This window comes from Dromiciops gliroides, chromosome 1, assembly GCF_019393635.1.
Source record: "Dromiciops gliroides isolate mDroGli1 chromosome 1, mDroGli1.pri, whole genome shotgun sequence".
Lineage (NCBI taxonomy): Eukaryota > Metazoa > Chordata > Mammalia > Microbiotheria > Microbiotheriidae > Dromiciops > Dromiciops gliroides.
The window spans coordinates 349,441,572-349,468,468 of record NC_057861.1 but is presented as its reverse complement, the minus strand read 5'-3'; the positions used below and the strand labels follow the sequence as shown (position 1 = coordinate 349,468,468).

Here is a 26,897-nt window from a genome sequence, read left to right as displayed (position 1 = left end):
ACAGGGGGGAGTCTTAGAGAGATATCGAGGGCACTGAAAAGGTTTTGATTTGTCTAGGGCCATAGAGCCAGTCTGTCAGAGGCAGGATTTGAATCCATGTTTTCCTAACTGTAGGTGGGGCCCTCTTTGTCTCTGTCTGTCTTTCTTTGTCTCCCTCTCCCTCTTTGCCCACCCCCAAGAGTTGTTTTTTGACTTATCATCCTCTGGGCATCTGCCTTATCTTACTGCTGCCTCTCCCTACTCTCCCCGCCTGGAATGGCATTCTCCTGACCAGACCTCTAGCAACTATGCCTTGGGCAAATTAATACACTGTGATTTGGGCTCTGTTCTTTTGATTGATGGGTGAAAATTCAACCATTATATCCAGCCAGCCTCAGAGTATACTTCACATCTATCTATTCCTTATGGACATCTTACCATATGCCCTGCTTCATACTTGCCCCCTTCTTCTTGCCCTCCCTCAAAGGTTCCTTTTGCCATTCTGACTCTCCTGATAAAAAATCCCTTTTCTGGCCATCACTCCCCTCTATCCATTATTTCCCCTATTAAATTATAAGTCCCTTGGAGACAGGAATAGACTCACTTTTGTATTTTATTCAAGTACCCAAGACCTTGTAGGTGTTTAATAAATGGTTTTCTATTCATGTATGCATTCACTTTTGGGTAATAACTATTTGAAATGTTTTTATTGGATTGAATCTTTTCGTTAAATGAAAGATTTTTTCTATTTTTGCCAAAATTTATTTTCTACTCTCCATGTAGTTCAAATGGAGTTTGAAATGAGTAAAGGGTCTTTAGTCTACTTCTATGACTTTGTGCCCTAGAATTGTAAAGTGGGAAAATATCCAGATTAGAGTCAAAGGTCCTGAATTCAAATCTTGGCTCTATTACTTAATACCTGTGTGACCTTGGACAAGTCAGTAGACCTCTCTGAGTCTCAGCTTCTTCATTTTTAAAATGAGGTGGTTGGACTAAGTAGGACCATTAATATTCCTCTCAACTCTAAAACTATGATTCTCTATAGCCAAACATTCTGGGGAAAAATGTATAATGATCACAAAGGCCTGGGAGTAGAGCTTTAAATCTATCTTTTTTTAAACTGTACTTTAATTCCCCTTTTTACAAGTGCTGTGATTTCTTCATAAAGAAAGGTTATTAAATACTGCCGTTCCTAGTTCCAGAACAGATCCAAGTAAGGAATTTAATTTCTCACCATAATAAAATATTGATTCAGTACAGGATGAATCCAAGGCATATATTTCAGTCAGCTTGGTAGGGCATAACACACATTTATAAATAACAATGTTAACAATAGGAAAATCCTTTTATATTTAGTAAATAAAAGTCAGGGAAGCAATCCAATATTTAGGATGTGCAATAATGAATTCCTTTGTGCTCAAGGATGTATATTTGTAGAATGTAAATAAAAAATAATCTCCCACACTGATTTTTGGTAATATAACATACACAGCCTCATTGACCTTTTGGATGAAATCTATACTTGATTTGGACATATTAAAACAATTAATGACACGATTTGAATAAGGCATATTACTTGCTCTTGGAACAATTTGTACTACATGCAAACCTGAACTTTTTTTTCTTTTTGAAGAATGTAAGAATTACATTTGAACACTAGATGGAGACTTAATGAATGATTTCAGGTGGTCCAAGACTAGAAAGATCCCACACTCCAATAAATTACCTCCAATTTTGTCTTGTAAGTCTTGCCAAAGTCCTGACTTTCACCTGGGGAGGAGGTAAGTAGTCAATCATTTGTACTCTTGGAGCATTATCTTTTTTGGATAATAGCTAAAATTTGCAAAGGTGGTTTAAGTTGACCCTCATTGCAACCCTGTGACATAGGTGCTGTCAATATCCTCACAAACATGAAGAAACTGAGGCTGAGAGGAGTTAAGTGACTTTCCCAGCATCATAGAGTTAGTATCTGGGGCAGGATTTGAAATCATGTCTTCCTGAGTCAGGTCTGGAGCTCTAACAACTATGGCATCTAACTCTTCACAATATTAAAACACCTAGCACTTAAGATATGAATGCCTTCCTTACCCATTCCCCCCCCCCCCCCGAATGCTAGGGTTCTGGGAAAAGCACATACATATATAACAGATACATATAGAGAACAAATACCCATATGTACACACATATAACATATATTCATATGCCTGTAAACTTGAAGAAGAATGAAACTAATTTTTGTAAGCCAGAAAAGTTGCAAAGATCCTTGTCATAAATGATCAAAGACAGTGGAAAGGAAAGGGAAAATTAGATTAAGGGCCTATGCCTATAACACACTAAAGTAAAATGATTTAATAATTTTAAACAAAGAACACAGGGATACTGTTGTCAGGGAAGACTTAAAACAGATTTTTTTACTTTTTTTTTTTTAAAGCCGCCAGTAAATGGAATATAGAGTATATACAGTGTGTGATGAGTGCCTTCTCTGATAACTTGTCAAAGTTGCTGATAGCTGTGAGGAAGATATGTGATCCTCTTTGCTTTTTCACTTAAAAAGGGTTATATTTTCTTTTGTTTTGGTTTTTTTCTTTTAATGGAGTTCTTTAGCATAGTAAGTAGGGTTGCTGAAAGGGGCAAATATGTAACCTTAATAATTTTTCCTACAATGACTCTAGAGCACCTTAGTAGCTCATTTAGCTCATATCTTAGGTGGCATGATATTGTGGATGAATTAGAAGGCACAGTTCCTTTTCTGGAACAATTTGAAAACCAGGTAGAGTAATTGAGGCATGGACACAGACACATTCAACAGGAGCCCCAGAATGTTGTCACACTCAGTAGCAGGTGGGTCCAGCTCCAAGAAATAAAAAAGCATTTTTGTCTTTTCATCCCTAGCACCTAGCTAAGGGAATGGCACAGAGCAGGTTTTTAATAAGTGCTTGTCAGATGCAAATGAATGAAAAATGTGCCAAGGCTACTACAATGCCCATCAAGATATTGATTTAACATTTTCCTTTGTAAGAATTTTCTAATCCTCGTTTTGTAACAGAGGTGGACAATCCACAGCCCTCAGGTTACACACCCTGGGAATTACAGATACTTATACAGAATTTCAAAGCTGGAAGGGACGATAAAGATCATCTGTCCTAACTCTTTTGATTTGATAACTCTCTTCAGAGTATATGTACATATCAAAGGAAAAATAAAATACTACTGTGAATATATTGATGGTGTAAATAAAACTAATGGCTTGTGCTCTGAACAACCTAAAATTATATGACAACATAGAGACACATGAGGGCACTCTAACCAACATTCACTAAAGAAAACTGTTTTTATAGTAATGGAAGTGAAATCTATAATGGCATTTGTACAAGCTTACAATGTGATAGAAGTAGGTCATGCAGCAATCTCACCAATGAATGGGACAAAAATTTTGCTGTTCAAAAGCAGTTTTGCAGTCAAAGTGTAAAAGAAGCAAGGATTGTTATTCATACAAAGTAGATTCACATGTATATAAAGTAGACAAGTAGATAATGATGTCAATTTCCTCTTTCATTCAATATAACATGAATGAAGTAAAAATCTTCATGGATGTTTTCTCTCCAGTTAACTTTGCTAGAATCATGAAACAATAGAATTTGGCTTGAACTAAGAAATATAAAGACATAATACTTAGTAATTTAAAGGATTAGACTAAAACTCATAACTTTGGAATTATTCACATAAGTGAAATGATTACTATTTTAGAATATTTTAATATGCAATAATTTTCAATATTACATACTTGGAACTATCTATGTAATCTATTTTTAAAATTTATTTTCCCATCAACCAAGTTTTAGATCAGTTACAGCTTATTATTTACTATTCTAAAGTTCCTTAAAACAATTTCAAAGAAAAAGCAAATGAATAAAAAAATAGATATAACTTTATAGTTTCTGGGTTGATCCTTATATTAAAAAAAAACCTTTACAGACTTATTTATTAAATGGTATATTCTTATTTTCTTTCTTGGCTATATTTTCTGAACAAATAATTTGTTCCTAGCAAATGGAATTATTTTGCAGCAGTTAAGAGACTTGACCCTTCCTTCCTTTGTCCCTTCCTTTCTTTCTTTCTTCCTTCCTTCCTTCCCCCTTTTCTTTCTGTCTCGGTCTCTTTGTCTTTTTCTCTTTCTTTTTTCATTATATTGTTTTTCAAATAAGTTAAAACCAAAGAGTACCTACCAGCAGCTGTCCAGCAAAACAGATGAAAAGGATGAAGGAAAGCAAGAGAAATGCAGCTCCAAAGGAAATCCCAAGAATAGATGTTCTAACAACAACAACAAAAAGTCAGGTTAATATAGAGATAATATGGTCCCAAAGATTACTTTTAATACATACCCCAATCATTTTTTTTCTGTAAGAGGATAATCTAATTGGCCTTTAGGATTATATATCAAGCAAAGAGCTTATTTGTTTTTAGCCCACCCCTCAAGTCTATTTTGTGTGTGAAAACAAATTGAGATCAGACATTTTCAAATCAAGTGACTCTATGCCATTACAATATAATTAGGTATTACTGAAAGATTTCTTGGTTCAATTTGATATGATTCAAAGGATTTTTTGCAAATGGTAATACAGTCATGGAGATGTTTTCTATGTTCATACACGTGACTTAGAGATGATCAGTATTTAGGAATTGGCAGTAAGTAGCTCTTCTCCCATCCACCTCTTCCCTTATTATTTTATGATAGAGCTCTGGCTGTTGTGACCCAGGAATATAGTGTTGCTACCACTGCTTCTTAAGGAAACCATTATCCTTGAAGATCTCCTTTTGTCACCCTTCTACTGTCCATGAGCCTGCTCATTCTTCTTCTATTAGATCCAATGCAAAAGGTCACAGAAGTTCTTCCAGAACCATGTTCTCACTGTAGTACCTTTGACCCTGAAAGCCACTAAAAGACTGAACTCTTTCCAATGGACAGCATAAACAATTTCCACAAAACCAGGTTAATAAAAGCAATTTATAGGACTCAGGATTCTGGGAATTGGAGATGTATTCTATGACATTGCAGAGGAATGGTCTTAGGGGAAATGATAAAGCTATTAGCTTCACTTAAGTTTTTTTCTTCTCAATTCTCTGAAAAAGTACAAAAAGTTCAGATTATTCTAGAAGCACTGAGCAAAATGTCCAAATGCCCAATGACATTGCAATGTAAAAGCTTTTTTTCTTAAACATATCTATATATGTGTGTGTATGTGTATGTATGTACAAATATATATACATATATATATATATATATTTATATAAAGTTTGAATTATACTTTCTTAAAATGTTATAGATCATGCCAGAAATATTTTTGTTAAAGTTGTTTCAAAATAGTGTAGTGCCAACTCCAAGGCTACTATCCCAAACTCCCATTCTACTGGTGGTTTGAGTCTGGATCCTTCTGTCCTCAGGATTCTAGGGGTTGAGGGAAATAGTTCTCCAGTACCATGGAGAATCATGAGCCACCGCTGGTTTGTTATGCCTATTTATCATCTATCTAGATCCAATGAGCTTCCAATTAGAGGAATTCACTAAGATGGTCCAAAATATATTCCCTCAAAGTCTGGGAGACATTCTTCTATAAGAAAAGAGTCTAGGGGAAAGTGGGCTCAGACTTAGAAATCTTAGGGGCAGAGGGATGAACTAATAGCTCTTGATCATTGGAAATCTTATTCTCTCAGGAGAGTCCTCACAAATTTTCCCTTAAGCTTTTTTCCCCTGGGTTCCTTGTAGAGTCCTGAAAACTCTTTCCTTAGTTGTTTAGTTTGTTCTCAGCTCCTAGTGCAGCTGCTATCATCAGCCACTGCTGTTTTGGGGACATGGCTAGGATGCTGGTGGGGCATCCAAGTCTTCTGGATCTTTTGAAATCTGCAGTGTCTTATCCTTGTTAAGGGCAAGAGTGGATGAGACAAAAGCTATCTTCTCTTTCCCTTCGCTAAAGTTTCTTCTACCACTGGGTAAATTGGAATGCTCAGTTCTGAACTTGCTTGCTATACAGCAAAAGACAAGCAGGGTGTGACTGAATATTTTTAGCCAATCTCACATACTTGCTATATAGCATAATTTCACCCAATCTAATGCATTTTGTTCCTTCTAAAGTCATTAATAAGTTTTATCATCTAGTTTAATGTTTTTTGATTGAGTGATTCAGTAGAGGTGTTCCCATCTGATAAACATATCAAGGCCAAAGCACCTTGTTAGTTACTTTGCTTGGGGCAGGGTGATGGATTTAATTACCCCACCATTCCTACAATAGTATTAATGCAATTATTACAAATCCCAATTTTAATGAGGCAACTACATTGCATAGTAGATAGAGGACTAGGCCTGGAGTCAGGGAGACTTGAGTTTAAATCAGGCCTCAGACACTAAATGTGTCCTTAGACAAGTGACAACTTCTGTTTACTTCAGTTTTCTTAACTGTTAAATAGAGATAATAACAGTACCTACCTTGCAGGCTTGTTATGAGGCTAAAATGTGATATTTGTAAAGCACTTTGCACAGTAGTAGGCACATAGTGATACCATATAAATGTTTATTCCTCTTCCCTCCCTCTCGCCCCCGACCAACGAAGATTTAGATCAGTGTTTGGAGTTGGGCTCATATAGGTTACTGTGTTCTTAAATGTAACTTCTTCCACTGAAATTTTATTGAGATGTCTTCATATGGTATAGACATGACCCAGGGTTCTCAAAAGCTACATCAGAGGAGTACAAACTCATGAAGATTTGACCAAGTTGGAAGGGCTTTGAGTATGGGTAGATGATGTGTCTTATCTAAAGACCAGCTTGGGTAAATTCAAAGAAGCCCATCAAAAGAAAATGGCATCAGATGAATTCTTTCAGCCACAGAAACTCCAAAAGAATCAATTACTCTGTACTAAGGTATGAAAGACATTTTGATCTGCATCCACAGAGAGAATATTTATATAGATGAAGTTAATATTTCTCAAAATAGTGAAGTAAACACCAAAAGAAATGTAGTTTTGTTTTACTCTTCCTCATGTCTTAACTCCCCACAGATTATGGCTTAATGAAGATAACAGAAGGATACATTTTTATTGTTTCTAGAATAAAATACAAACTCCTCCATTTGGTATTTACAGCCCCCCATCATATGGCTCTAGCCAACTTTTCCAGGTTTTCCTCACAATATCTTCCCTAATATACTCTGCATTCCAGTCAAACTGGCTTCCTTTCTGTTCCTGTATACAACATTCTATCTCCTACCCCAGTGCCTCTGAACAAACTGTCTCCTATGTCTAAAGTACACTCCTCCTCACTCTTAGAATCAACTTTCTCTGAAGTTCAACTCAACCTCTTATGAAAGTCTTTTTTTTGGGGGGGGGGTAATCCTACTAGTACTTAGTGGTCCCTATTACTTCCTACTTGTTTTGTATATATTTACTTATATGTCTACATGTGCTATTCTTTTCCTTCTTCCCCCAAGAGATTATAGGCATCTTGAGGTCATGAGCTCTTACATTTTTTGTATCTATCTACCAAGGGTTTTCCATAGGGCCCTAAATATTTTAGGTAATAAATACCTTATTTGATGAATCAAGAATCAAATCAAATACAGACATGTTAATGATTTAGACATACTGTACTCCAGCAAATGTTTGAATCCATTCCCACTGTCTGTTTGATAAGAAAAATAAAATTAAGCAATCTCAGAGAGGTTACTGCTAATTCTGCTGGTAAGTTCTAATGGCTACATTCTACTTTCCAAAATTGTTCATCTCAGTCTTGGGGCTGACAAGGGATCCTTCCATGTACCTCATTGAATAACAATGCTTTTTCCTTCCCCTTTCTTTTAATATCTTTATATAAGGGGCAGCTAGGTGGTGCAGTGGATAGAGCACTGGCCCTGGATTCAGGAGAACCTGAGTTTAAATCCAGCCTCAGACACTTGACACTTACTAGCTGTATGATCCTGGGCAAGCCACCTAACCCCAATTGCCTCACCAAAAAAAAAATCTTTACATAAGGAAGGCTCACTTTGTAGGGAAGAGGTTGGCATATATTAGGAAGTAAATGTGATATGAAACAAAAAATATCAACAAAAAAAGAAAAAGATATCAAAAGAATATATTGCACTACTAAAGGCATGATACTCAAGTGGGTCAAACACTCACTACCTTTATTAAATGAATTTGTATAGTATCAGAGTATTCATAGCATATGGAATCCTTGTTCAAATGAAAGAAACTGTCATCCTATTAAAAAAAATGAACACTTTGTGACATAGAGATGGTTGCTCTAAAGTCATTCATTAGAACCATTAATCTTGTCTGTTTTAAAGATGACAGGTTGGAGTTCTTTAGGCATACCAAAATGTCCATGTAAATTAATCAATTTTGATGACATGTGGGATATGAAGCTACTTAAAAAAATATACAAGAGAAATTGATAATATTTATAGAAAAGCAAAGTGATTGTTCTTTGTCATGCTAGAGACAAAATATGCTCTTTCTTTAGTCACTTCTGATGCTGTTGTTTTAATTAAATGGATTGGTCCTATGAGTAAGGGCTGATTCAAGACTAGGACATTCCTCATTCCGCCTCCCACCTTGTCTACTTATTTTCAATCTGATCACTAATAACAGGTAAGACCCTGAGAAGGATAAGGTAGACAACTTGCTGACAGAAAATAGAGAACCAGGTCCATGAATGGGCTAAAAATAGTGATATTAATGAGACACACTCATTTCTTAGGGAAAAATAATTGGTTATCTTTCTTTCCTCCTCTGGAATCCAACTCATTTGAGAAACAATTCCTCCCTTTTTTTTTAATACATAATGTACAAGTTTATAGACTTGAAGTTCATTGGCCATCCTATCTGTTCCACTTTTAAGAACAATCTACTTAACCCAGGATTAGAATTACTTTTAGAGGGATAGGGAGTTTCCTTATATCTCCATTGGGTTAAGAAGGCCTAGAAAAACAAAAATGAGAATCAACTTTTATTGCCACTCAGGGTATATTTTTCTAGTTATAAGAAGAGAATATACTGCAATTAACTGCCCAATCAGAATCTCTGTGGAGGGTAAGAGGAGTGGAATAAATTTTGATTGAATTTTCAATTACAACTATAGGGTATTTCTGTTGCAAGCAGCCTCCAGAGATGCATGCTAAATCTGATAAGGTACCAAGGCAGGTTCTTTTCCAAATATTACTATGTCTAGTTCTTTATTTCTACTGAGGTTGCAAGCAGTACTTTTAAATTTAGTCTTGTCTCTCAGTGCTATTTAAACTTGGTTCCCCCAAATATGAATAAGTGTCAAATACCGAAAAGACAGTTATCTATTATTCATCTCCACAGGAAAAGAATTATGCCCTTCTCCAAGTAGTGAGAAATTAGTATCCTTCCATCCTTCACTCTTATAGACATGGCAGCAAGGTATCTGAAATGATACCACAAAACCACAAAATCTCAGAGCTAGAAAACACCTCAGGGGCTATCTAGTCCAACCTGAGCATGAACAAGAATACCCAAAGCAAAAAAAAAAAAAAACCATTAAAAGAGTGAATTGAAAGTAGGGGAGAAAATTCTAATAAATGAAGTGGTTATTAATCACCAATACATTTCTCTGAGGATAATGGTATAGGCCCATTTTTCATAAGCATAATATAATTTATCTAACCCTAACTTGTAGATTTTATGAAATACATAAGGTTTAATCAAAATTTATCAATAACAATAAATCACAATTGTTTTTGCAATTACCCCTGCATGGGTTCAGATAATCTATTTAGCTTGATAGATAGGAAAAAATGTGAAGCTACTCAAAATTCAACAGTAGATTCATGCCTAGAAGATTCTTTTGCTTTTTCCATGTAATTCCCATTCATTAATGACTTATTGCTGATAAGAAATAAACAACAGAATGGAGAAAAGGAAAAAAGCTGAAAAAAGAGACCCCAAATACTATGTGTACATGCATACAAATAAAAAAATCAGAACTAGGCTATAGATTCAGGGAGATATATAAAAGGATTGATTAAAGAGGCTCAAAGAAGTTACCCCTAATCACAAATATTTCCCCCAGAGGTCTGCCAAAAATTATAATTTCACCATTAGAGATTTGACATCCTTCCTTCCTTCCTTCCTTCCTTCCTTCCTTCCTTCCTTCCTTCCTTCCTTCCTTCCTTCCTTCCTTCCTACCTTCCTTCCTTGCTTCCTTCCTTCTTTTCTTCCTTCCTTCCTTTCTTCTTTTCTTCCTTCCTTTTTTCTTTTCTTCCTTCCTTTTTTCTTTCCTTCCTTCCTTCTTTTCTTTCTTCCTTCCTTCTTTCCTTCCTTCCTTCTTTTCTTCCTTCCTTCCTTCCTTCCTTCCTTCCTTCCTTCCTTCCTTCCTTCCTTCCTTCCTTCCTTCCTTCCTTCTTCCTTCCTTCCTTCCTTCCTTCCTTCCTTCCTTCCTTCCTTCCTTCCTTCCTTCCTTCCTTCCTTCCTTCCTTCCTTCCTTCCTTCCTTCCTTCCTTCCTTCATTTCTCCCTCTCTCCCTCTTTCGCTTCTTTCCTTCCTTTCTTTCTCCTCTCTATCCCAAGTTGGCCGGATGTGTACTTCCTACTGATCCCAAGTATGCTTTAACTTGCTCCATTTTCTGACCTGGGCCAGTTCACCCTGCCTCACTTAGCCATCTGTCCCTCCATTAACCATATTGGCACTGGTCTCAGTGTTCACAAGCCTACTTTTGGCCTTACAGCAGCTCAGAACTTTTGAACTTAAATGATCCATCGGTAACAAACTTCTATCTTTGAATTACTTTTGTGAAAACTACATTATCATCTCTTCTCTGCTCCTTTATTCTGTCTTCTCCTTTTTAATCCCTTTAATGTAGAAGAATATAGAGCAACTCTAGTTACCAAATGGGAGATAATTGAGAAAATCCAAGAAAATATAACCTTAATTGTCAAAACAGTTTTAATTCAAACATGGAAAATTTCCTAAGGTACAAAGCACTTGACATGAAGTCAAGTAACTTAGAAGATCTAGCAGATGGTAAATTGTCTTCATTTTCCTGCTGATTACCATGCTCCTTGAGCACTAAGAAAAGAGCACTGGCCTCAGAGTCATAAGACAGAGGATCTGGTCCCGGGTCTGCCACTAACTCCTTCAATTTCCTTTTTCTGGGTCTCAGTTTCCTCCACTGGCAAATGAGGGGCTTGGAATTGATGATCTCTCAAGTACCTTTAGGTTCTAATTTTCTGTGATTGACAGAATAAGCACTACAAAAAGTAGATAAATCACTGTTGCTATTTTAACAAATGCTCACAAGACCCTTTATTTTACATATATGTATGAAATTCTTTTTCATATATATGCATAGGGTGGTGTTGGGAACAATTTTGTGATGATCCCTTCATTGAAGAACAAAAAGATTTTAAGAGTGTTTTCCAAAGTTCTTAGCCCATGTTTTAATCCCTGGGGACATTAATCTTCTCAACTTTGGAGTTCTTGGCCTGGGACTTTCCAAGAAGACTTGGTTGAAGATTAAATAAGCTGGGCATCTAGGTGGCCCAGTGGATAGAGTGCTGACCCTGAAGTCAGAAAAAGTCATCTTTGTGAGTTTAAATCTGGTCTCAGACACTTACTAGCTGTGTGACCCATGTCAAGTTACTTAACCCTGTTTGCCTCAGTTTCCTCATTTGTAAAATGAGTTGGAGAAGGAAATGGCAAACCACTCCAGTATCTTTACCAAGGAAACACCAAATGGCATCACACAACTGAAACAACTGAATAACAAAAGCAAAACAGCCCATATATCTACTTGGCTTCCAAACCTTGCTTCATATAACATGAAGCTATTTACCTTGGTCTACCTTGCTATCTTTCCTGACTCTGCAGTCTTCTTTAATCTCATCTAGACTAATTTCCTCCACATTGTACCTCCTGATGTTATGCCATTTTCCCTGAGAAGTTAATATACTCACTTTTGGAACTCCTAAACTGAATGTCCTTGATTGGATATGAGAAGGTGCCAAATGAGGGGCACTTTCCATCTCTTTCTCTTAGCCAATAATCATCAAATCAATAGTCCCATTTCTTTGGTCATGAACATTTCAGTTCATTACCCTTTGGATCAACTCACCAGCCTGTGATTCCACTGAACAGAATGCTCCCTGTATATATGGAGTCTCTCCCACTAAAAGACAAGCTTCATAAGGGCAGGTTTCACTTTTTGTATTTGTATTACCAGTTCTTAGTCAAGTCAAATTAACAGTAATAATAAGTGTTTTTTCAGCCATTCATTAGCTTCAGAGATGGTTCATAACAAAGCAGAAAAATTCCCATTAAAGAGAAGAGAGAAACAAAGCACTTTTTCCAAGTCAACTTAACTTCTGCCTGAAACCAAATGTACCCGACCCTTAGAAGTACATATTGCACACCTGTCATTGACTGTAGCAACAAGTTTAATTTGACTTGCAATTTGCTTTGCTTTCCAAAACAAAGATCTATATAGATAAGAGATGTGAGAAAGGAGAACAAGATTGATGATGTTGAACAAAGAGCCCTATTAGCAAAATAACCTTGTATAATGCCAGCAGCTGAAATTGTTTATAAAGCAAAATGTTCTGGGAACTATGACTTTTTTCTCTTTCAGGCTATGTCCAAAAATCCCATAGAATGTTCTGGCAATAGTAGATATTTTCCCTTGTCAATGGGGTAACACTCATGCAGAAGCCTATAAATGTGTGTATCTGTAATTTGCACCATTGGAACAATATTCAGAGGACACATGTCCTTTCTGGTTAGCTAACTCTATACGCCTATGATTTTACTGGAGTTGATACTTCAGTAATAGGGCATCAAAAGAAATGACTGAAATCTTAAAAATATGCCCAGATCTTTCTTTGGAGGTGGACAGTATGATGGAACAGACTGAAACATGCTATTTTTCACTTTCATTTTTTCTTTTAATCAAGTTTTCTTGTACAAAATGACAAATATGGAAATATTTTACATAATTATACATGTATAACTCATATCTGATTGCCACCTTTGGGAGGGGAGAGGGAGGGAAGGAAAGAGGGATAAAATTGGTACCCAAAACAATAAATAAAAATGTTTATTAAATTTTAAAAATATTCCCAGAAATAAAAGAAATTGAGTCCATTCCATGTTTTCTTTACTACTGTTGCTTTAATATCAAGCTTTTTGAATGAATTCTCAATTGTCATGTTAAGATATTCATTTGATTATATCACAACATATTTTTCCTGTCAGATACATTCTGGGCCCCAGAGCTGTATATAAAAGTTCAGTATAAAAGAGATACAGACTTTAATTTAAAAAAAAAAAAGGATCACATATACTTACTTTGGTAATACTAGTATCTGCACAATAAAGATGCCAAAGAAGATGAGATAAGCACACGTCACATAATACTTGAATGCAGGTAATGTGGTTGCTCTGTACTAGAAAAAAAATAGAAATCATTAATAAGTTTCTTAAGGCAGAGTGACATAAAAACCCATCAGCCTAATCTGTACTTAGGACACACATCACTCTGACTTGAAGAACAGATGATGGCAAAAAAATAAAACAACTTCAGTGTTCGCCTCAGTGTCAATTAAGACTAATTATCTGAAATCTAACTCTGTCATACTTATTTCTTCCTCTATGCAATGTAAGGGAGACATGTCAGAGAGTTGTAATTCATCTTTCTAGACCTGTTCAAAATCCTTTCTGTATGTCCTTGAATATCTTTTAGAAAGAAAGAGTAAAAAACTGGACTGAAAAAAATGAAGAGATTTTAGGGGATGCTAAGTTAACTACAAAGACCCAGGTCATGCCCAAAATGTCAAATTCTTTTGTGGATCTTTGGGAGAATCAGTCCATATTCTAAGACTTTAAGTTATGGATCAATCTCTACCATGGAGGAACTTTTTACACTGAACGTTCCTCACGCCAGTGAAATAATCCATTCAGAAAAAAGGAGATAAAAAGTTTGTCTCTAGGTATCTCTTCATGTCACTCAGTAGATTGGTTTCAATTAAGCAATGAGTTCCTTCTATGACAAGACATTGTTCTTTGTAGTAGGGTAGCCAATATAATTTAAGAAACAGAGATTTACTATGTACTTTGATTTGAGACATCTTCGGATCCTTATAAAGTGAAATGTTCTATTTAATTTGTCCATATCTCTGCTGATGCCCTTTAAATTCCAATTAGTCTTAGCCTCCTAGCAGGGTATTCACACTGCTTTTTAACACTATGTGGAAGGGCATGCTCACTAGTGCTGTTTATGCTGTGCAGTAGGGAATGAGAGTTAAATTTTTTTTAAAGCATATAAATTCTCTAGAATAAAAAGGGTAAGAAATATCTTTGCGATATTCTTTCAATATTCATTATGATTAGACTCTTGGAGACACCTTGGCATTTTGCATTTCAAAAGATAATTTGCAACATTTATGTATTTTTCATCTTTCTAAGTGGGTGCATGCATATGCTTGTGAAATTCATATGGAGATATGAGAATAATTAATTTGGGGTAAGGTTAGTATAGCATAGCCTCCTCTTGGTCTTTTTTTGTTTCTTCATAATAAGAGTTTTGTGAGGCTCATATGAGGTATGTATGGAAAGTGCTTTTAAAACTTTTAAGAATCTCTATATAAATGTTTACTTTCATTTTTTAACCATCATCATTATTAACTCTTATATCTGGCAAGATTGCTTGGAAATAGAGTTAGAAAGAGATATTAAGAGCTGAATCCTTCTCTGAGAATCCCCAAAGCTTCAGGATCTTAACTTGGTAGTGCATATATAGGTATATATTAGCCAAGTGGTACTAGCACATTTTAATGAATTATGTCATAGAAAATCTAGAAGAATTGTGTGTTAATAAAGGAGATATATTAACATAATTATTTAAATGTGATTAATCCACATACATGAGATTACACTTTTATATGTTTAAATTCTTAAGTAGTTTCTATGGAGAGATATCCATAGGAATTAATATTAATTAATGTTAAAATGTTGAAATAATTTTTAAAATGTTACTGTCTATCAAAGAGGAAATTAATTGTTATACCAAACTGGGTCTAAGCCAGTATAAGTAAAAAAAAATCATTATTCATTTATATTGCAATTTTTTGAGGGCTAACACTACTTTAAACAACAATAATATTACTCAATTATAAAAAATCAAAACACAGTTATCAGAAGTAGATAAGATGACCTTTCTGGTCATAGACACAAGGATGTTTTCTTTTTAAAACACTCTGACAGAGATCCTGGTATTCTTTACCAAAGTTTGGCCAATGTGTATGATGTAGCAAAGACAATTATTTCAGGTGAATTTTCATTTTGTAATATGTTTTGCTATACTGAAGTTCTGTATTTTATCTTTTGTACTTTTCTGGGAGCCTTGTGATACAGTTCAACCAGGAAGATTTCCCCTCTTCACCCCATACTCCCAATATTCAGCTGGCTATTGCATATAGTTATAGGCAGCTATGTTAGGTTTTGGCATGGAAAAAGATAAAGAAAATTTCATCTGTTTATTTGTGCTAAGTAAACTTTTCAGCTTTGGGATCACAATTAGAAATCAATAAGAACCAACATAGTTAAAAAAAATTCCACTTTCTAAATCTTAAGAAAGGTGATGGATGTGAAGTGCATTTTTTTCAAACAGTGAATGTATGTTAAATTCAATGATATTTTCTTTTTAAAGCATACTACAGATGTATCACCAAGAAGTTGATGTTCTGTTTTAAAATTTTTGCTAAGAAATTAAAAAAAACAACATATTTGCCCTTAGCCCTTTAGCTTGACGCAAGTATCTGAAACATCTGTTGCCAACATCATTTGCAAGATGTGCAAGGAGTATAGAGTGGATTGTGGCATGCAAAGTAAAAGAAATCAGGTCTCCTATGGTAACAAAAATACATTCATGGGGGAATGAAAGGAAAAGCCAAGAACGATTCTGACATATTTAGCTGGAGTTTTAAGGCCACATGCAAATAACTTGAAAAGAAACCTCAGAAAGACTTTTAAAAATGACTTTAGCATTTCAGAAAAACCAGTTGGGTTTAAAGTGAAAATAGCTTACTTCTTTCTCTAGTGTTTTGTTATAGAAAAGCAGAGAAATTCTTTGAATATCTTCAGATTTGAGCCACTGCCTGAAAATAAAAAAGACAGATACATACTAAACCAAAATTACCATTAGAGCATTTGTAAACATTATTTCTTTTTTAAAAGAATAAAATAATTCCATAATCCATGCCCCCAACCTTAAAAAAAGTTTTAAAATGATAAAATGTGTCTAAGCCAGAAACAAAGAAAAAGATCAAATGGAATAAATATGGGATACTTTGGATATAGGATCCAGAGATTATAATGAGGATCTGTCAGTGTTTTATTCTTATTTATATACTTACTAGCACATGTCCTAGACACACATACATATATACAATTGGCCAAAAATTGATAATTGGAGAAATAGCATTCACTGAAAATATGTGAATCACTATTTCTCATTCTTATTATCGATGCCTTATTGAAATTACATAGAACTTCTCTCTCATGAAGGATATTTTTGGATCATAGAGAAAGTACTCTGAGTTGAATCTGCTAAGCACATAATACTTCCCCAGTACACTCATTACAGAGCTACAAAGCAATGAGTCTACCAGTTCACATAAATAGCTTGTGGATTCTGCTTCTACCTTCTCAAATTTGAACCTTTCTCTTTACTGGCACAAATGCCACTTCAGCCCAGGAGCTTATTAGCTCTTAATTAGAATATTGCAACAACTTCCTAATTAGTCTCTCTACTTCAAGTTTCTCATTGGCCCAGGCCATCTTATGCACTAATGCCAAAGTAATTTTCCCAAGTCCAGATATGCCCATGCCAGTCCTTTATTCAATCAGTTCCATTTACTTTCTATTTCTAGGACAAAATATAAATTGCTTTTTAAAAATCTTTTAGAGCCCTTCATTAATTGGCCTCAAACTATATTTCAAGATTTACTAGACATTATATCGTCTCTTGTACTTTGTGATGCAGCCAAAATGACCCTCTTTCTGTTCATTGAATTAACATCCCACCTTCAATCTCTGTGACTTTTCACTATCTACCCCATAAACCTAGAAAGCACTCCCTCCTTACTTTCATCTCATAATGTCCTTCTCTTCATTAGCTAAGCTCTGGAGGTGTAAAGAAAGGCAAAAGACAATCCTTGCCCTCAAGAAGCTCACAGTCCAATGAGGAAAACAACATGAAAACAACTATGTGCAAACATAATATAGATAGAACAAAATGGAGGCAACCAACTGAGGGAAAATATTAGCATAAAGGGGGAATGGGAATAACTTCTTACAGAAGATGGGACTTTAGGTGAAACTTGAAGGATCCAAGGAAGCTAAGAGACGGAAATGAGAAGAGAGACAAATTCAGGTATAATAGATAATGAAAACACTGTAAGGTGGGAGATGGAGAATGCTGAGGAGGCCAAAGAAATGAGATCGTAGAGTACATGGAGGGTGAACATTGTAAAAAGTCTGAACAGGGAAGAAGAGCCCAGATTATGAAAAACTTTAAAAGCCAAATGGATGATTTTATATTTGATCCTAAAGAAAACAGGGAGCCACAGGAATAGTACATAGACAGTGACATGATCACATGAGATTTAGGAAGACCTATTTGATAGCTATATTAAAGATAGACTGAAGTGGGACAGACTTAAGGCAGTAAAAAAAAGTAGCAGGCTATTATAATAGCAGAAGTGTGAAGCAATGAGGGTGAAATATTAAGATTGATGATCCCTTTTAATTGATCATTAAATCATTTTAAATTTATAGTTTATGGATTTTGTTCTATAACTGCCAAAGTCATAGTTCTTTGTCTCTGAACTTAATTCAAAAATTAGCTGGCCTGTAATGGGTTAATTTTAGAAATACAGATCTTGTTAATAACTATTTTTAACCTTGCAGATGGATTTAAACAATGAACATTTCTTAGCCATGGGAGGGAAGGATTGAGTTGTTGCTAGCCCCTCGTTCCCAATGTTCAACCAATCCCATTGTTCCCGACACTTCAGCTTTGTAACCATTTTTATTGATTTTGATGTTCATGATTTTGAGTTCTTATAACAAATCATGACTTGTTCCACTACCTCCAAATTCCTGTTCTTTGTTCTATATTTCCCAAAATATAAAAGTGAGTTTTTCACCTCATTTGGGGCCTTATCTCTGCTAAAGAAGCTGAGATCCTACTTACTGATAAATTTGTGTTTCACTAATAAATTAGAACTTTAGAAGGGCCTGTATCAGGGTGGTACCAACATCAGAGGAGAGATGTTAGGCAGAAAGAAATCATAGGTCTAAGTAATAGATTGGTTTGAGGGTAGTGGTGAAAGAGAGATAAGGAGTTGAGAATTGTGACTAAGTTGTGAGCCTGAGAGACTAGGAGGATAGTGGTACATTGGAAAGTTATAGGAAAGTTAGGAAGAGGAGACAGTTTGGTGGAAAGATGACTTAAGTTTTGAACATATTTAACTTTAGATGTCTACAAGAGATGCAACTCAAGATGTTTAGCAGGTAGTTGATGATGTGAAACTGGAGGTTAGGAGAGAAGTGAGGCCTGAACAAATAAATCTAAAAATCATATTTATAGAGATAATAGCTGAATCCATAGAAACTCATGAAATCACCAAGTGAAATACTATACAGCAGTGGTGTCAAACGCAAACAGAATTGTACATAAGGATCCCTACAGTCTGGATACTGACTTAGAAAATCATATATTGTTATCTTTGTTTTATTTTATTTTTATTTATTTTGTTAGATATTTCATAATTATATAATTTTAATTTTCAAACAAGTTTTTAATTGATGTTTCCTGTTTATTACATTTTCCCTCATTTATCTCTCCCTTATCCCTTCCTCTCCCAGAGAGACATCTCATATGAAAAATAATATTTTTTAGAGAAGGAAAAAATGATCACAACTGCTTCTCTGTATTCATCACAATACTATTCCATGACATTTAGTTACCATAATTTATTTAGCCATTTCCCAATTGATAAACATCTATTTTGTTTTAAATTCTTAACTGTCACAAAAAACTGCTATAAATATTTTGGACTATATGAGAACTTTTTTTCTTATTTATAGCTTTTTTGGAGTATAAGCCTACTAATGATATCTCCAGTTCAAAAGCTATAGACATTTTAGTTACTTTATTTGCATAATTCAAAATTGCTTTCCAGAATTGTTATACTATTTCACAGCTTCATCAACAATGTATTTGTGTGCCTATCTTTCCACAGCCCCTTCAACACCGACTGTTGCCATTTTAAAATTATTTTTGCCAATTGGCAAGGTATGAGGTAATACTTTAGGGTTATTTTAATTTGTATTTCTCTTATTAGTAGTGATTTTGAGTATTTTTTCATGTGGTTGTGAATATATTGTAGTTCTTTTGAGAACTCTTTGGTTATATATATTTTTTGCTTTTTATCTATCGAGGAATAGCTATTAGTCATATATGTGTGCATACATATGTATATCTACATATACCTAATACATGTGCATATATATAACTATACACATATACATATAAGTATACATATGCATATATATACATATATATTATGATACTAAACTATTATCCAAGAAAATTAATACAAAGATTTTTTTCCCCACTTGACCACTTCCCTTCTAATCCTATACATATTAAGATTGTCTGTGTAGAAGTGTTTCTGGTTTTTATCTTTTATAATTGACTCTATCTCTTATTTAGTTAAGAATACATCTCTGAGATCAAAAAAAGGAAAAATGGCCTATTTGTACAAAAATATTTATAGCAGTTCTTTTTGTGGTGGCAAAGAATTGGAAATTGAGGGGATGCCCATCAATTAGAGAATGGCTAAACAAGATGTGGTATATAATTGTAATGGAATACTATTCTGCTATAAGAAATGACAAGTGGGTTGCTTTCATAAAAACCTAGAAAGACATACACAAACTGATGCAAAGTTAAGTGAGCAGAACCAGAGAACACTGTACACAAAAATAACAATATTGTACAATGAAGAACTGTGACTTCACTATTCTCAGTAATACAAATGATCCAAGACAATTCCAAAAGACTCATGATAAAAATTGCTATCCACACCCAAAGAAAGAACTAATGGAATCTTAATGCAGATCAAAACATACTATTTTTCACTTTATTTTTTTCTTTGTTTACTTTTTCTTTTGATTTGTATCTTTTCACAGCATGACTAATATGGAAATATGCTTTGCATAATTGCACATGTTTAACCTATATTAAATTTCTTACCATTCCAGGGATAGGGGAAAGGGGAGAGGGAGGGAGAAAAGTTGGAACTCAACATTTAAAAAAAAATGACTCTTAAAAATTGTTTTTAGAGGTAATTGGGAAAAATAAAATATTACCAAAAATACATTTCTTACCCACTCTTTTTCTCACTCTCTTCCTTATCCATTTTCTCTTTCTGTTTACATTAGACCCTCTTCTCAGATTCACGACCCCTATAATCATCTGGTGTCTCCTCTGTACTCTTCATATAATTAAAGATTCCAAGGTATCCATTCTAGGCTCTCCACTTTAGGAATTTTCTGCCACTGCCTTATAGGGTTTACCCTTTGGATTCCCCCTTTCCATTATGCCTCAGTCTTAGAACAATGACAATTATTGCAAGTGTCAGAGAGGACACTGTCTTATGGTAAGGACCCCTCCTTTCCCTGTCCCCCCTGTCCCCCAATGATCTATACTCTCTCTCCTTGACTTCTTTTTCTACCTTTGCCTGAAAATCTCCTCCCTTTGTATGTGCTTTTGCATTCCTCTAAGAGTCAATTGGCCCCAGGGGTTCTAATTCCTCCTCCTCTAACCCCCCATACCCCCAGGACAAGTAGACTTTTCAAGCATCAAATCCCTCAGGCCACATCTAGGTTAAAATCCCCGTCTTCCTTTACATATAAAAACATTTAATGGAATCCATTTCCATAGTAAGGTTTCCTTCCTTTCCCCCACTTTTCAATATTCCCCTCTCCTCTTCACTCACTCCTCTGTAGGCTCTTCTCTTTCTGAGATCACAGAGGTCAATTTCCTCTTGACCTGACCCCAGCACATTACTCACTATTCTCTATCTCCCTGATCCCCTCCTCAACATCCATGTTTTAATATAGTCCCACAGAAGAAGTATTCACCTATAAGCAGGGTGTCACCAAGTTCTGTCCATAAGGCCCCCTGTTCACCTTTTCACTGTTACCAGATTCCTGTCTTCACCCGTCTCCTTGTTTACATTCATAAACAAGTCTCTTTCTGGTTTGTCTGTTGATGCTTTTACTGTTGTCCTTTCTGGCTTTTTATTCAGCCCTGTATTTCTATTATCTGGGGTGTTTGAGAAGCAAATAATCTCTTCAGTTCTGGTTTTCTTTATAAAAATGTTTCAAACTTTTATTATTGAATATCCATCTTTTATCCTATATGGTTAAACTCAGATTTGCAGGATAGGTCACCTTGGATTTCATCTTGAGCTCCATTCCTCTCTGGAATACATTATTCCATTTCCTTCTCCTTTTTCTTGTGGGTAAAGAATAGTCTTGCATTATTAGAATGTCCTTTCCTTTATATTTGAAGGCCTTTCTCCTGATGGTTTATAGAACTTATTGGTTTTGAATAGAATCATTAAGTTTAACCACTTTGTGTCTTGGAGTTTGTAGTTTTCCCCACCCCATGAAATCTGTAAATACTATCAATTGGAATTTCATTTTCTTTGTTTAGAAATTTTGACACTTCTCTTATATATTATTTACTTCATTATGGTGTTAAGGTTATTTTGTTCTTTTCTGTTCTTCTGGGAGACTTATGGTCCTTAAATTGTTTCTGCTCATCCTATCTTTGAGATGGGTATATTTTGCTTGCATAATGAGCAGATTTTCTTTTCTTTCTTTCTTTTTTTTTTTGGTGAGGCAATTGGGGTTAAGTGACTTGCCCAGGGTCACACAGCTAGTAAGTATCAAGTGTCTGAGACTGGATTTGAACTCAGGTGCTCCTGAATCCAGGGCCGGTGCTCTATCTACTGCACCACCTAGCTGCCCTGACTCCCTTGCCTTTAATTATAATTTCCTTGGGCACTTGATCCCAAAATATTTTGGCCTCCTGACAGATTCATTAGCCTAGGTTTCTGCCCTGACTGACTTTTGGTTCGTTAGAACCCACCCCAACTGTGTTCTTTAGTAGAGTTCTGCATGGCCCCCCATGTATACAGTATCCTTTTCTGGCAACCTATCCCTCTGTTTCTCAGTTCTCTGACCTGGCACTGGCACTTAGGGCAGAAATGGGGAAGGAGATAGGACCCTACAAAAGTCAAAGCAAGATAAAACAACTGAACCAAACCAAACATACAAAGGAAATCCATTCTGGATATTTCCTGAATTATGAGGGCTTTGGAGGATATACTCATTAATCTCGGAAGGAAGAAAAAAATATCAAATGTTTGGGAACAAATCACAAACAGTTTTATGCCAGGACAAGGTGATCAGGAAGGCAGTGGCTAGAACCTAGTAAGTTCTAATTATACATTTCCTAGTTGATTAATAGCTACCACTGAATATGTCTAATTTCGCTTGGCTGTAAAATCTTTGTGAAGGAAACATTAATAACATATGTAAATAGCACTTAGGGATAGGAATGCTTTAAAATATGTTTTTATTGCTTGCTGAATAGTTAATTGTTCTCTTCACCTCACATGAACAAATACTATTCCATGTCTACTCATACTAACTTCTCTCTACTGTACTTTTAATTGTCTAAGAAAATGCATGACTTCAAATGAGACAAATCCTGCTCTGTATTATCTCTAGGAATTGAGAGAGTTTGTTCACAATAATACTGCACAAAGATCTGTGAAAGAAAATATGTACATGAAAAAGAATTCATTAAGTAGTTATTGTATACCAAAAAAACAAAGAAACTTTCCTTTAACTTATTTGTGGTAAAATTTTGCAAAGGATCTTAAAAAAAAGTGTCCCATGATAACACAAAACCCTTCTAATTAATGTCCAGATTTCTATTGTGGAAAACTGTTGATTTGACATTGAAGAGAATCTACTTCAGACTTAATCTGCAAACACCAATCTCCTATTTAAAGTATTAACTTGGAAAAAATTGTACAATTAATTAATTTGTAAAGTCTCTTGAGTTTTACGGCAATAGGATTTGAACTGTAGTAATTCTATAAATGGGATTGTGTCAAGAGTACAATTTAACAAATATATTTTTTTGAATTAAATTAAAGTCACATGAAATGAGAATTGTCTGAAGGTCAAAAATCCCTGTAAATGATAATAGCAGTATAGTATCTGGCATCAGTAATATGTGTGGTCTCACAGAGTGTGCTTGCAACTGTGTTTTGGGTTTTTTTGTACTGTTCAGATAAAACATCTGGATAATATACTTTCTTACTTTTTAAGCAGCTGTTTTGATCTTCTATACACATAGCATAAGGTTCTCACTGAAAAAGATATTCATGAATTCCCAGATGAGAAAATACAAATTAAATTAGAACAGATATGTAAAAGGACAAGGGAGGTTAAAAATTCTTCAAGCAATAACAGAATGTAATTGAACGTAATTTGAGAAATACCCACAGTAGGTTCCATTTTATTTCTTTTTCTTTCCTTATTTGATGCCTGTGCAATGTCTGTTTTTCTATTTGATTTGTAGAACTTAATGGGGCAACTACAACATAAACATTTATTCTAACATTAAAGATCCCTTTTAGAATAAGAACACATTGTAACTTGCAAATATTAACTGACATGCATTAGCATATTAAATGGAACAAAGCAAACAGACTTTAAAAGCAATTATCATAAAAACAAAGCAAAGCCACATTAACTAAAGCATTTTGAATTATCTCATTTTCCAATTACAGTCATTGGTATGAACATTCCAAAAATTTAAGAAGGTAGATACTTGCTTTGTCTATATTAAGACATATTTGTGCTGCCTGTGTAGTTTTAATTTCTTCTTTTATCTTTGAGGAACCAGTCAGTGAAATTGGAGACATTCATATACTTCTGATATTTCATTTTATTCTCTACAGTGATCTCACAGTAAATATTCTCGTCTGTGGTTCATTGAATAAATCCTTCCCTCCATATCATATACATCAATCTTTTATAAGAATCATTTATTTTTCAAATTTTGGCAATTAAGTGAGATGGTGTATCAACTCAATAGTGTTTTCTGAGTTTTAACTGCCTTCTCATTATAATTTTGAAGACAGAGGATACTCCATTATTACTTCATACTTTTCTGGTTTCAACTAAGTTGAAAAAAAATGATATAGTAAGGAGTGTACAAGCCTTGTGAAATTTCCTATGCTGAGCTGACCTTTGTATTTAAAGCTAATTCTATGGTCAGTATTAGCTGTTATTGATCTAGAGCCAGAAATCCTGGAGAACAAAGTCAAATGGGCCTAAGGAAGCATTACTAACAATAAGGCTAGAGGAGGTGACAGAATTCCAGCTGAGCTACCTCAACAGTTGCCACTAGATCAGAAAAGATCAATTTTCATACTAAGCCTAAAGAAGGGTGATGTCAAAGAATGTTCAAGTTACTGAACAATAGCTCATTTCACACACCAGCAAAGCTATGCTTAAGATTCTGCAAGCTAGGCTTCAGCAATATGGGAACTAAGAATTATCAGCTTAGCCTGGCTTTTGAAGAGGCAGAGGAACCAGAGACCAAATTGCTAACATTTGCTTGATTATGGATAAAGCAAGGGAGTTCCAGAAAAAATCTACTTCTGCTTCATTGAGTAAACTAAAGCCTTTAACTCTGTGGGTCACAACAAAATGTGTGAAGTCCTTTATTTATTTTTATTTTTATTTTGGTGGGGCAATAAGGGTTAAGTGACTTGTCCAGGGTCACACAGCTAGTAAGTGTCTAGTGTCTGGGCTGGATTTGACCTCGGGTCCTCCTGAATCCAGGGCTGGTGCTTTATCCACTGTGCCACCTAGCGGCCCCTGAGAAGACCTTAAAGAAATGGGAGTACTGGATTATCTTATTTGTCTCCTAAAGCACCTTCTATGGAGGTCAAGAAACAACATTCAGACCTAGACATGCAACAAATGATTGATGTAAGATTGGAAAAGGACAATAAAACTTATTTATTAAACTCATATGCAAAGTACATCATATGAAATGTCAGGCTGGATGAATCAAAAGCCAGAATTAAGATTGTTGGGAGAAATATCAACAATCTCTGTCATTTAGATGATACCACTCTGATGACAGAAAGTGAAGAGAAATTAGGAAACCTCTTAACAAGGACAAAAGAGGAGAATACAAAAGCCAGCCTGATGCTTAACATAACCACCCCCCCCCCAACCAAAAAACCTAAGATCATGGCAATTGGTCTCATCACTTCCTTGCAAATAAAGGGAGAAAAAAATGGAAGCAGTATCAAATTTTATATTCTTGGGCTCAAAGATCACTGCAGATAGTGACTATAGCCATAAAATTAAAAGATGCTTATGTCTTAGAAAGAAAGCTAGGGAAATCTGAGCAGCAGGGGGCAGCTAGGTGACACAGTGGATAAAGCACCGGCCCTGGATTCAGGAGGACCTGAGTTCAAATGTGACCTCAGACACTTGACACTTAATAGCTGTGTGACCCTGGGCAAGGCACTTAACCCTCACTGCCCTGAAAATTTTTTTTAAAAAGTCTGAGCAGCTTACTAAAAAGCAGAAATATCACCTTGTCAACAAAGGTCTGTATAGTCAAAGCAATATTTTTTTTTCAGTAGTGACATATGGCTGCAAGAGTTGGATTATAGGGAAAGCTGAATCCCATAGAACAGACACATTGGAATTGTGGGGATGAAGAAGACTTTTGAGTATTCCTTGGACAGCAAAGAGATCAAATCAGTCAATACATAAAGAAATGAATCCAAATGATTCATTGGGAGGTCAGATACTAAAGCAGCATCTTAAACACTTTAACCAAATAACAAGAAGACAGGATGCCTTGGAAAAATAGCTGATACTGAGAAATATTGAAAGCATTAGGAAAAGTGGATGCCAGAAAGTAAGATGTCAGGGAAGCAGTGAACAGGAGACAGTGTAACACAGAAGAGGATTTGGAACTCTATAATCTATGGGCTCAGGAAGAGTTGGACATGACTGAATAACTGAACAAAAACCACAAGGAGTTGGCTGAGCCCTTGGAATGACACAGTATTCTTTTCACAGTGCGTAAATGTGTAGCCTTGTCACTGGTTAATAGGGCAGTAATGAGGCTTTGCTGGGTCAGTCAGTTGTTGATAAATTGTTACATATGACAAATGTTATTTTCACTTCCCCAAAGCCACCTCATCTTATTGCTGCAAAACAGTTATATCTGCACATAGGTAACTGATCATTTTTCTTGTCTTCTTTTTCCTTCTCTGAATATAGCCGCTCTTTTCTTTACCTTCTAAAGAGGCAATTCCTAAATAGGATGGCTTGTCGTCAGCCAGTGAGTCCTATATTACTTTCTATATAAGTGCATGCATTAAAAAGTATGGCTTCAGATGAATACAAATTTTAACTTTTCAAATAATCCCTATAAACCTGGAAATATTCCTTGTTGACTTTTCTTATTTCTTGTCAGTGACAGACTTACAGCAAAGCATGTTTTGTAAGGAGAAATTAAAACACCAAAGAACATGATGTAAGATGTTATTTACAGGGGAGCAATCCAGGGCATGAGGCACACAAAGTATAACTTTGTAAGGACAATTATTTCCAAGTGATGATGGTAAATGGAGGGCAAATGAAAATCTTTAGAAAAAATAGCAACAACAACAAAAAGACAAAAGCACGTAATTTCTCTATGACTGAAGGAAAAATGGTATGGTA

General features: G+C 35.2%; 1 protein-coding gene across 2 annotated transcripts in view; it reads right to left on the bottom strand.

The window, feature by feature from the left end:
- Positions 1 to 26,897, bottom strand: part of ADCY2 (adenylate cyclase 2) — a 544,207-nt gene that overhangs the window by 97,137 nt on the left and 420,173 nt on the right. For both annotated transcript variants that reach the window (XM_043977444.1, XM_043977445.1), the window contains 3 exons: positions 16,069 to 16,138; positions 13,332 to 13,429; positions 4,206 to 4,290 (listed from right to left, as the gene is read on the bottom strand). In XM_043977444.1, the coding sequence (XP_043833379.1) occupies positions 4,206 to 4,290; positions 13,332 to 13,429; positions 16,069 to 16,138 (253 nt within the window). The remainder of the gene's footprint in view (positions 1 to 4,205; positions 4,291 to 13,331; positions 13,430 to 16,068; positions 16,139 to 26,897) is intronic.